At 46.5% G+C, this 12,955-nt stretch overlaps 1 protein-coding gene across 3 annotated transcripts in view; it reads left to right on the top strand.

Annotated features, from left to right (window-relative positions):
- LOC115194117 (actin filament-associated protein 1) overlaps nucleotides 1-12,955 on the top strand; it is a 107,551-nt gene that overhangs the window by 78,607 nt on the left and 15,989 nt on the right. For all 3 annotated transcript variants that reach the window (XM_029753503.1, XM_029753505.1, XM_029753504.1), the window contains exons 4-7: nucleotides 3,282-3,390; nucleotides 3,559-3,776; nucleotides 4,024-4,203; nucleotides 9,684-9,767. In XM_029753503.1, coding sequence (XP_029609363.1) covers nucleotides 3,282-3,390; nucleotides 3,559-3,776; nucleotides 4,024-4,203; nucleotides 9,684-9,767 — 591 coding nt within the window. The remainder of the gene's footprint in view (nucleotides 1-3,281; nucleotides 3,391-3,558; nucleotides 3,777-4,023; nucleotides 4,204-9,683; nucleotides 9,768-12,955) is intronic.

The following is a 12,955-nucleotide window of genomic DNA, read 5'->3' as shown; positions in this document are numbered from 1 at the left end:
TTGATATCAGATTTTCACCCCTGGGTAGATAGGAGAGAGAGAGAGAGGGTAGATAGGAGAGAGAGAGAGGGTAGATAGAGGAGAGAGAGAGAGAGAGAGGGTAGATAGAGGAGAGAGAGAGAGGGTAGATAGGAGAGTGAGAGAGAGGGTAGATAGGAGAGCGAGAGAGAGAGAGAGAGAGAGGGTAGATAAGAGAGAGAGGGTAGATAGGAGAGCGAGAGAGGGTAGATAGGAGAGTGAGAGAGAGAGAGAGGGTAGATAGGAGAGCGAGAGAGAGAGAGAGAGGGTAGATAAGAGAGAGAGGGTAGATAGGAGAGTGAGAGAAGGGAGGTAGATAGGAAAAGGGGAGGTAGATAGGAGAGAGAGCGCGAGAGGGGAGGTCGATAGGAGAGAGAGCGCGAGAGGGGAGGTCGATAGGAGAGAGGGGAGGTCGATAGGAGAGAGGGCGAGAGAGGGGAGGTAGATAGGAGAGAGAGCGAGAGAGGGGAGGTCGATAGGAGAGAGAGCGCGAGAGGGGAGGTCGATAGGAGAGAGAGCGCGAGAGGGGAGGTCGATAGGAGAGAGAGCGCGAGAGGGGAAGTCGATAGGAGAGAGAGCGCGAGAGGGGAGGTCGATAGGAGAGAGAGCGCGAGAGGGGAGGTCGATAGGAGAGAGAGCGCGAGAGGGGAGGTCGATAGGAGAGAGAGCGCGAGAGGGGAGGTCGATAGGAGAGAGAGCGCGAGAGGGGAGGTCGATAGGAGAGAGAGCGCGAGAGGGGAGGTCGATAGGAGAGAGAGCGCGAGAGGGGAGGTCGATAGGAGAGAGAGCGCGAGAGGGGAGGTCGATAGGAGAGAGGGGAGGTCGATAGGAGAGAGGGCGAGAGAGGGGAGGTAGATAGGAGAGAGAGCGAGAGAGGGGAGGTCGATAGGAGAGAGAGCGCGAGAGGGGCAGTAGATAGGAGAGCGGGGGTAGATAGGAGAGCGAGGGAAGATAGGAGAGAGAGAGAGAGAGAGAGAGAGGGTAGATAGGAGAGCGAGAGAGGGAGGGAAGATACAAGATAGGGAGTACATTCTTCTACTTAGGAGATAAGACTAGGAGGAGGGGGGGCTCCCGAGTGGCGCAGGCGCAGCGGTCTAAGGCACTGCATCTCAGTGCTAGAGGCGTCACTACAGACACCCCAGTTCGAATCCAGGCTATATCACAACCGGACGTGATTGGGAGTCCCATAGGGCGGTGCAAAGTTGGGCCATTGTCGTCGGGGTTAGGCCGGTGTAGGCCGTCCATTGTAAATAAGAATTTGTTCTTAACCTTTATTTAACTAGGCAAGTCAGTTAAGTTTAAAATAAAATAAAAAACATACATGGAGAGAAAGGGAGTGTAGATGGATAGATAAAGGGAGTGCATACTGTAGAAGGAAGAGGGGAGGGTTTAATGTGATTCATTTGTGTTTATCATTAATGGTTAGTGTTTGTCTCTCTGGGATTTGGCTGGGCCTAGACAGAGTGGCTGAGTGTTATTAGAGACAGGCTGCAGATTGGTAATAGTCCTATTTGACCCTTTTACCCTATTTTCTAACTAAATAGACTATGGCACCTAGCATGCCAGTGTGCATGGCGGAACACTGTTGGTTCAACTACAATTTCCCTTTGGGTTAATGAGTGTAGTGTAGAGTCATCGTATTGACTTTGCATTTAGATTCCCCTATCGATATGTATAAATAAGGTACACTTAGACCTGTTGGAAGGATTGCCCCGCATCCTAACACTAATGTGTATCATATGATTTTCTTCTCTCTCTCTATAGGGCTAACTCACGTGTCCAGCATAAATGCTTTGCTAATGACACGGTAACAAATACATTTTGACATAGCTCTGCACTGTAAAAAAACAACACCAACATGTTTTTATGCCCCCCCCCCCCCCCCCCCCCCCCCTGTAAATAGCCACGTATATCCATGTTGCCATGGCGCCTTTCTGGGGGCGGCCGCGATCAACGGTCCGTAGTGCTAGCGTTTCACAACACTGGTGGATTTTCCCCCTTAAAACCCTCCACCGGTGGAAAAAACGTCAGCTGCCACCAACAAAATGAAATTAGAGCGGACCTTTCCATGAGAAAAAAAAGGGGTGGGGGGGGCGTTGCTGGGACTTTATTGGAGTCACCAGCCGTAATCGCTTATTCATGACAGTTTGTGGCGACATTAGGTGGAGTTTTTCAGGTAAAACTCAGGGCCCTAAATATAGAGCCTAGTGAAGAGCAGTTGGGAATGGAGTAAAGCAGGAGTACAGATAATGACCGTTAAAAAGCAAACTAAACACACAAAGAGAACCTCAGCGAGTGTTTACAACACCCAAAAGACCAGTAAAGAAGACATTATCAAACCCAAGGTATCACACTCCAGCAGCGACGGTCTCTCTCGCTCTCTGTTCTCTCTGTACTCTCGCACTCTCTCTGTACTCTCGCACTCTCTCTGTACTCTCACACTCTCTCTGTACTCTCGCACTCTCTCTGTACTCTCGCTCTCTCTCTGTACTCTCGCTCTCTCTCTCTCTGTACTCTCGCTCTCTCTCTGTACTCTCGCACTCTCTCTGTACTCTCGCTCTCTCTCTCTCTCTCTCTGTACTCTCGCTCTCTCTCTCTGTACTCTCTCTGTACTCTCTCTCTCTCTCTGTGTACTCTCTCTCTCACACTCACTCTGGGTGAAGACCAACTCTGGGAATGCTCTAATCCCCGCATTAAATGTCAATGAAGACATTTATTTCCATGCGCTTGGAGAGATTAGATTTTTATTGCCGCAATTATGTTATTTTAAGAGCCGAAGGCAAAGACCCCAGCGCGTGAGTTAGTTTCTCCTCGCGCCCTAGCTAGCTAAGTGGAGAAGACAACAAAGAAGTGTTATTTTCCATCCCACTCCCCTCTTTCCCCCCCCCCAGTGTTATCGCCTAAGTGGAAATGCATCACATCTTAGTGAAAATGATTTACCTGTTGATTGCCTCCACGGTGCTGTAACACTTCAAAGCCAATCATGAGTCAACTCAGCTGATTACTACATGAATCACTTCCTCCCGTTGTCTCATTGATAACCTAGAGATAAGATGGTCACCATATAGACGGGGGTCACACTTCGTCTTTGAAGTTCCACCAATGGGACCTCACATCCGAAGTAGCTATTTCCTGTGTTTGCGCCCTGCCCGTCGCGCTCTAACACACGTATTGCCCTCGCTGTGGCGCTTTCCCATAGACTACAGTGCATCGTAACCAATACCTCTCTAACCAATCCCTCTCGCTCCCCGTGTTTCCTCCAGCCTCCAGACAACGGGCCTCCTCCTCTCCCCAGCTCCTCTCTCCCAGAGGGCTACTATGAAGAGGCCGTCCCCCTCAGTCCTGGAAAAGCCCCAGAATACATCACTTCCAGTAAGTGTACAAAACACAAACACACGTCCATGTGAATACACACAAACACACACAATGAAAACACACTTGAAAAGCTAAAGTGAGGACTGAACACACACTCACTCACAGTGCACATACACCCGCCCCTGCGGTCAATATCTTACATATTATCCCTCAACCATCTCTCAGACTACGATTCGGACCAGATGAGCAGTTCGTATGAGTCGTATGACGAGGAGGAGGAGGATGGGAAGGGTAGAGGGAAGAAGATGCGACACCAGTGGCCTAGCGAGGAGGCCTCCATGGACCTGGTCAAGGACGCACGCATCTGTGCCTTCCTGCTGCGCAAGAAGCGCTTCGGACAATGGACCAAGCTGCTCTGTGTCATCAAGGACAACAAGCTGCTGGTACGGACACATGCACAGATACAGAGAGACACACACTGTCACCCTCACATATAAACACACACACACACACACACACACACACACACACACACACACACACACACACACACACACACACACACACACACACACATGAATAACCACATGCACCTGGAGAAGCCATGTGTATTTGAAGAACTTGATCCACTGGTTCATTGACCTCTCTCTCTCTTCTCCCTCTCTCCTCCCTCTCTCCTCCCTCCTCCAGTGCTACAAGTCATCCAAAGACCAGACGCCCCAGATGGAGCTAGTGTTATCAGGCTGCAGCATCACACATGTCCCCAAGGACGGCAAGAAGAAGAAACACGAGCTGAAGATAGTCCACCAGGGGGCAGACGCCCTGGTTCTGGCCGTGCAGAGCAAAGAGCAGGCCGAGGAGTGGCTCAAGGTAACACAATAACCCGAGACACAGATTATGACATTACAGCGGCACACTATTGTAGGCCGAGTGGTCCAGGGTAACAGAATGACCCGAGACACCAATCAGGATGTTAGCGTTTCGCTATCAGACAATGGTCCCAAGTTACTGCGACACTATTGTAGACGGAGTACCAGACTAATGTGCACATCGGATACAATGGCAATGACAAGTTGGATAAATCAGAAACAGACTGGTTCTAAGGAGAGGGGTCACCCTGTCCAGTGCACTCTTTTGGAGTGAGAACAGGATAGAGTATATTTCCCATCAATCCTGAAGCAAGATTCTTGTGGAATGTCTGTCCAGATGTACAGTATGCCACTGGTTGTTTTTTAAGGGGAGAGATTACTTATAACATGATCATATTATGAGAATAACATCCCCATTTTTGCCTTAGCGGATGGAGTCTTCTTTCTGATATTGTGTTAGGGCCCAGATGGTTATTTTGAACAGGTGTTTCTGATGTCTGTACTCTAATGTCAGGATGTTTGCTTAGTATTTGTAGAGCCGTCTCTCTCAGATCTCCCTCTCAGCCCTGTCTCTCCCGGGGACTCCGACAAGCCCGCAAAGCAAACCATCCTGCTGACATCAAATAAAGACCTGTTCTTTTTAGTTTCCCCTCTGCACTGTATGTTATTCCAAAGCCTTTGAGCTATTCCATTTCAATCGCACTATGGAAGAGGCCATAGGGGTTCAAATTCAAAGAAACACACATGCACTACACACACACACACACACACACACACACACACACACACACACACACACACACACACACACACACACACACACACACACACACACACTACAAGCCCCCCCCCACCTCTTGTTTTCCTGAGATTCCCCTTGGAAACCGTTGTTTATCGTTGAAAACCCATTGTGCAGCTATTTTAAGACCCCTTTTCCCCTTTGTTTTTTCATTGCTCTAGTTGCTGAATGCTGCTCCTGCCAATTACATTTCCTGCTCTGTAGTTTAGCGACAGGGCCATTTTGAAACCTTTTCATACAGCACACACAGTCTGTGAAAAACTTTGTCGGAGAGGACCCCGTTTAAAAACCGAGAGGCCTGAGATGTCGCAGGTTAGCGTTTTTCGGCATGGATCTTGTTCTGGAGGCAGTTCTGCAGTCGTCACTTGCTGGCACATCCACAAAGTCACACAATCTGATTTTAAACCCCAACCTTAACCTCAATACATTTTCTTTCTCTCTGCATTGTTGAGAAGGGTCAGTGAGTGAGCATTTCACTGTCAGTCTACATCTGTTGTTTGCGAAGCATGTGATGAATAAAAGTGTGGTTTGATTTGAACCCCACTGTTATCCCTAATTTTAGTTTTTCAGAATTTTTTCAATATAGCCAATTTTGGCTTTGCAGCTGGTCCATCTAGTGGAAATTGCTCAGTTCTGCCCCCAGGACAAGAATCATCCCAATAAAAGTCAACCTGCATCTATGGTGGGCCACTATATAGCTTTATGTCCGCACTGAAAAAGGAATAAGTCTGATATTTTTGTTCTGATTTGATTACTCCTTCCATATGGTAATTCTGGTTGTTATTGATTCGCTGCAGCGAAGCAGCACGCTCGGGTAGCGCCGAGGTACCAGTGAGCAGCCGCACTGGACTGCGCAAACATACAAACCGAACCACAACATCCATAATTATCGCTCGAGACAGGACATTGTTGCATATTTGGTCAGGTGTCTATTAAAATGCACTTTAAAACTACATTGAACCGATACATATGAACACGGCATGAACACATGCCTTTCACCCTCACCCCAAACAATCGCTCTGTTTTAGTTTACTTAATTGACATATGCATACTTTTTTCATACCAAATAACCCTTGCAATCAGTGCGCCCAATTATGAGGCCCGGCTGGCCGTGGTTCGACGTACCCCGAAACAGGAGCTTAGAGTGGATGGATTGGATTGAAGTCCCATATTTTACCTTTGCATGATTAACTGTACAGTGAGGGAGGAGATATTCTCTTGGCCTGCTCTGCATACAGTTACGCCTGGGGGTGTTTGAGCGCCTCACAGAGCCAAAAAGATTAGTGTGTGTGGAGCATGTGTTTGGATGTTAGGGCTAGATGTTGCCTAGGACCCCAGAATAAAAGTTCTCTCTTTCTCTCTCTCTCTTTGTCTTTTCTTATTTTTTTGTCTTTCTCTTTTTCTTTCTCGCTTGCTCTGTCTTTCTCTCTCTTCCCAGCTCTCTCTCTTTTCCTCTCGCTCTCTCGGTCTCCATGTCTCCCCTACTCTGTTTCTCCATCCAGAGACACAGAGCTTCGATAATAATCACTCTTGCATTTCACATTAAAAATGGAATAATGGATATAAAAGGTCTCCGATAAATCCCACTCTAGTCGGAGGATTATGATCCAATACCATGTCCCTGTAATGAACTGAGTCATGTAAGACTACATTAGTAAATGGAGACGGGACTAGAACGGAGCCTTGAGGCGCACCAAAACAGTTTACTGATGTGAAATCCAGAGATTGTGTGGCTAATGAACTGTTTATGGAATCTAAATGTCCATATTGTGTTGCTACTTCATCCTTTCTAATCCTTTCCAGTGCTTATGGTCTTGTGAATTTTATATTTTTCTCCTTATTCCCTTACCTCATCTCTCCTTCGACATGACCTGCTTTTCTTTCTCTTCTCTACTGGGCTAATGCTAGATATCTTTCTCTTCCTCCTCTTCTTCTCCTCCTCTCCTCCCTCTCTTTTGTCTTGTGATAATTATCCCTCTCTTTCTTCAAGCAGGCCTGGTGAGATATAATGTTGCATGTCATATGGTTACTGGTCTGCAGTGGCTGCTTGGCTTCTCACACTGTGTGTTGCCTGTTTACACTCAGTCTCACTCTATAATCACTGTTCAAGTCCTATCCCAGTCTGGCTCTTATGATTGACCGTTGCTGCCATGTTGCCTGAAATTCTTCCTCTGCATCATTTTGCATTGGGCACTCAATGTTTGGCAACACCCATGTCCTGCACTAGTGTGTGGATGCCTGTATGTGTACACATCAAATCAAACTTTATTAGTCACATGCGCCGAATACAACAAGTGTAGACCTTACCGTGAAATGCTTACTTACAAGCACTTAACCAACAGTGCAGTTCAAGAAGAGTTACCAAATTTACCAAATTAAAGTAAAAAATTATAAAAAGTAACACAATAAAATAACAATAACGAGGCTATATACAGGGGGTACCGGTACCGAGGTAATTTGGACATGTAGGTAAGGGTGAAGTGACGATGCATAGGTAATAAACAGGAAGTAGCAGCACTGTACAAAACAAATAGGGGGGTCATTGTAAATAGTCTGGTGGCCATTTGATTAATTGTTCAGCAGTCTTATGGCTTGGGGGTAGAAGCTGTTGAGGAGCCTTTTGGTCCAGTACCGGTACTGCTTGCCATGCAGTAGCAGAGAAAACAGTCTATGACTTGGGTGGCTGGAGTCTCTGACAATGTTTTGGGCTTTTCTCTGACACGCCTATTATATAGGTCCTGGATGGCAGGAAGCTTGGCCCCAGTGATGTACTGGGTCGTACGTACATCCCTCTGTAGTGCCTTACGGTCAGATGCCGAGCAGTTGCCATACCAGGCGGTGATGCAACCGGTCAGGATGCTCTCGATGGTGCAGCTGTAGAACTTTTTGAGGATCTGGGGACCCATGCCAAATCTTTTCAGTCTTCTGAGGGGGAAAAGGTGTTGTCGTGCCCTCTTCACAACTGCCTTGATGTGTTTGGACCATGATAGTTTGTTGGTGATGTGGACACCAAGCAACTTGAAGCTCTAGACCCGCTCCACTATTGCCCCGTCGATGTTAATGGGGGCCTGCTCGGCCCACCTTTTCCTGTAGGCCACGGTCAGCTCTTTTGTCTTGCTCACATTGAGGGAGAGGTTGTTGTCCTGGCACCACACTGCCAGGTCTCTGACCTCCTCCCTATAGGCTGTCTCATCGTTGTCGGTGATCAGGCCTACCACTGTTGTGTCATCAGCAAACTTAATGATGGTGTTGGAGTCGTATTTGGCCAGTCATGGGTGAACAGGGAGTACAGGAGGGGACTAAGTACAGACCTCTGAGGGGCCCCAGTGTTGTCGATCAGTGTGGCAGACATGTTGTTGCCTACCCTTACCACCTGGGGGGCGGCCCGTCAGGAAGTCTAGGATCCAGTTGCAGAGGGAGGTGTTTAGTCCCATGGTCCTTAGCTTAGTGATGAGCTTCGTGGGCACTATGGTATTGAACGCTGAGCTGTAATCAATGAACAGCATTCTCACATAGGTGTTCCTTTACACCATGGATCTTTATCCATGTGCATGGTGTTAAAGTATGGGTTGTCAAGAACATTGCCATTCACAGATCCAGCAAAGAAGCATATTTTGCAGTTATATGGCACTAGTTTGATGTGAAGCATATATGAAGATTATTCTCCCAGATTTAACAAAACACCCCTCTATTGGCAGATGAAGATAGTCCAAAACCCAAGCATTTCGCTACACCCGCAATAACATCTGCTAAATATGTGTGACCAATAAAATTTGATTTGATTTTTATCTGTGTAATATCATATAAACTGTGTGATTTGCCTCTCCCTGATGGCAGATAGGGAGACATTTAGTTCATGTCTGTCCCAATCGTTCCAGCAACGCTCCGGCTAGGGCCAAAACCATGGAGCCCAGCCACAGCCTGTAATTTCCCTGCAGCGCCAATTATGTTCGCTCCCAGCCAAAGCCAATGAAATGTGGTGAGCAGAGACGCTGAGAAGAACTCCACTGCGGGGACAGACGCGGATGGTTTTTAAGGGTTGTGTGTGTGTGTTTTGAGGGTTGTTTGTGTGTGTGCGCGCGCATACCTGCGTGCGCGTACTTGCTCGTGTATGTGGTGCCTGACTGCCTGTCTCCACAGTAGTCCCCAAGTCACCCCTCGCAGGTTAACCTAGCGTAGCGTTATCATTCATTCACTCACTGCTCATGTGTCAATGATATTGATTCAATATGGTGGGGGTTGTGCTGTTGATGGGTTGCCAGGTTGGAGGTTATGCGAGGTCATGTTGATCCAAACTGGCGCCCCGTCCACTCCCCCATGCAGTGTGTGGATATCCCTGGATATGCCATTCACTCTGAATGGGCGTGTTACATAACACAATGGATGGGTCTCACAAGGGATGTGACAATGGCAATCTTCCAATGGCTGTAGTCAAGTACTGTACAGCTATCTATCTACCGAGCCGTTGCCTTTTTTTCGTCAGTCTTGCTGCGTGTGTTGCATACTGCACTATGATCCATCGGTTGATGTAACACAGCGTAACACGTTTTTGAAATGAAATGCATTGAACATGTCATGTCAATGGCAATCTTGCTCCCATGCTTGAAATGAGCAGAATGTAACTGATGCATTGTTATAACTAAATAGTGCTGTGTTTGTGTTTGGTCTTTCTCTTCCTGTAGGTGATGAGGGAGGTGTGCAGCAACGGAGGGGACTCAGATGGAGCAGGCGCCGGGTCTCCTGTACACAAGCCCGACCTGGAGAAGGTAAGGAGCAGAACGCCAGCTCAGGCACATAAAGACACACTTGCACACACCGGCGAGACGCAAAACTCAGAAAGAATCAAAACGAACATGTGCATGCACATGTGTACACAAACACATCAACGTGAAGGTAAGGACATACATACATACATACATGCATGCATACATACATACATACATACATACATACATACATACATACATACATACATACAGTGAGGGGAAAAAGTATTTGATCCCCTGCTGATTTTGTACGTTTGCCCACTGACAAAGAAATGATCAGTCTATAATTTTAATGGTAGGTTTATTTGAACAGTGAGAGACAGAATAACACCAAATCCAGAAAAATGCATGTCAAAAATTTTATAAAATGATTTGCATTTTAATGAGGGAAATAAGTATTTGACCCCTCTGCAAAACATGACTTAGTACTTGGTGGCAAAACCCTTGTTGGCAATCACAGAGGTCAGACGTTTCTTGTAGTTGGCCACCAGGTTTGCACACATCTCAGGAGGGATTTTGTCCCACTCCTCTTTGCAGATCTTCTCCAAGTCATTAAGGTTTCGAGGCTGACGTTTGGCAACTCAAACCTTCAGCTCCCTCCACAGATTTTCTATGGGATTAAGGTTTGGAGACTGGCTAGGCCACTCCAGGACCTTAATGTGCTTCTTCTTGAGCCACTCCTTTGTTGCCTTGGCCGTGTGTTTTGGGTCATTGTCATGCTGGAATACCCATCCACGACCCATTTTCAATGCCCTGGCTGAGGGAAGGAGGTTCTCACCCAAGATTTGACGGTACATGGCCCCGTCCATCGTCCCTTTGATGCGGTGAAGTTGTCCTGTCCCCTTAGCAGAAAAACACCCCCAAAGCATAATGTTTCCACCTCCATGTTTGACGGTGGGGATGGTGTTCTTGGGGTCATAGGCAGCATTCCTTCTCCTCCAAACACGGCGAGTTGAGTTGATGTCAAAGAGCTCCATTTTGGTCTCATCTGACCACAACACTTTCACCCAGTTGTCCTCTGAATCATTCAGATGTTCATTGGCAAACTTCAGACGGGCATGTATATGTGCTTTCTTGAGCAGGGGGACCTTGCGTGCGCAGCAGGATTTCAGTCCTCCACGGCGTAGTGTGTTACCAATTGTTTTCTTGGTGACTATGGTCCCAGCTGCCTTGAGATCATTGACAAGATCCTCCCGTGTAGTTCTGGGCTGATTCCTCACCGTTCTCATGATCATTGCAACTCCACGAGGTGAGATCTTGCATGGAGCCCCAGGCCGAGGGAGATTGACAGTTCTTTTGTGTTTCTTCAATTTGCGAATAATCGCACCAACTGTTGTCACCTTCTCACCAAGCTGCTTGGCGATGGTCTTGTAGCCCATTCCAGCCTTGTGTAGGTCTACAATCTTGTCCCTGACATCCTTGGAGAGCTCTTTGGTCTTGGCCATGGTGGAGAGTTTGGAATCTTGATTGATTGCTTCTGTGGACAGGTGTCTTTTATACAGGTAACAAACTGAGATTAGGAGCACTCCCTTTAAGAGTGTGCTCCTATTCTCAGCTCATTACCTGTATAAAAGACACCTGGGAGCCAGAAATCTTTCTGATGTAGAGAGGGGTTAAATACTTATTTCCCTCATTAAAATGCAAATCAATTTATAACATTTTTGACATGCGTTTTTTGGGATTTTTTTGTTGTTATTCTGACACTGTTCAAATAAACCTACCATTAAAATTATAGACTGATAATTTCTTTGTCAGTGGGCAAACGTACAAAATCAGCAGGGGATCAAATACTTTTTTCCCTCACTGTACGTACATACATACATACATACATACATACATACATACATACATACATACATACATACAAACAGTTGAAGTGGGAAGTTTACATACACTTAGGTTGGAAGTCATTAAAACTTGTTTTTCAACCACTCCACAAGGTTAGGAAACCTACTTTGTGCATGACACAAGTCATTTTTCCAATCATTGTTTACAGACAGATTATTTCACTTATAATTCAGTGTATCACAATTCCAGTGGGTCAGAAGTTAACATACACTAAGTTGACTGTGCCTTTAAACAGCTTGGAAAATTCCAGAAAATAATGTCATGGCTTTAGAAGCTTCTGATAGGCTAATTGACATAATTTGAGTCAATTGGAGGTGTACCTGTGGATGTATTTCAAGGCCTACCTTCAAACTCAGTGCCTCTTTGCTTGACATCATGGGAAAATCAAAAGAAATCAGCCAAGACCTCAGAAAACAAATTGTAGACCTCCACAAGTCTGGTTCATCCTTGGGAGCAATTTCCAAACGCCTGAAGGTACCACGTTCATCTGTACAAACAATAGTACGCAAGTATAAACACCATGGGACCACACAGCCGTCATACCGCTCAGGAAGGAGACACGTTCCGTCTCCTAGAGATGAACGTACTTTGGTGCGAAAAGTGCAAATCACTCCCAGAACAACAGCAAAGGACCTTGTGAAGATGCTGGAGGAAACGGGTACAAAAGTATCTATATACACAGTAAAATGAGTCCTGTATCATCATAACCTGAAAGGCCGCTCAGCAAGGAAGAAGCCACTGCTCCAAAACTGCCATAAAAAAGACAGACTACGGTTTGCAACTGCACATTGGGACAAAGATGGTACTTTTTGGAGAAATGTCCTCTGGTCTGATGAAACAAAAATAGAACTGTTTTGCCATAATGTCAATCGTTATGTTTGGAGGAAAAAGGGGGAGGCTTGCAAGCCGAAGAACACCATCCCAACAGTGAAGCACGGGGGTGGCAGCATCATGTTGTGGGGGTGCTTTGCTGCAGGAGGGACTGGTGCATTTCACAAAGTAGATGGCGTCATGAGGAAAGAAAATTATGTGCATATTGAAGCAACATCTCAAGACATCAGTCAGGAAGTTAAAGCTTGTTCGCAAATGGGTCTTCAAAATGGACAATTACCCCAAGCATACTTCCAAAGTTGTGGAAAAATGGCTTAAGGACAACAAAGTCAAGGTATTGGTGTGGCCATCACAAAGCCCTGACCTCAATCCTATAGAACATTTGTGGGCAGAACTGAAAAAGTGTGTGCGAGCAAGGAGGCCTACAAACCTGACTCAGTTACACCAGCTCTGACAGGAGGAATGTGCCAAAATTCACCCAACTTATTGTGGGAAGCTTGTGGAAGGAT

This window comes from Salmo trutta, chromosome 5 (genome assembly GCF_901001165.1).
Source record: "Salmo trutta chromosome 5, fSalTru1.1, whole genome shotgun sequence".
Classification (NCBI taxonomy): Eukaryota; Metazoa; Chordata; class Actinopteri; order Salmoniformes; family Salmonidae; genus Salmo; species Salmo trutta.
Note: the sequence above shows the minus strand (reverse complement) of the source record. Positions and strands in the feature narration are given on the sequence as shown.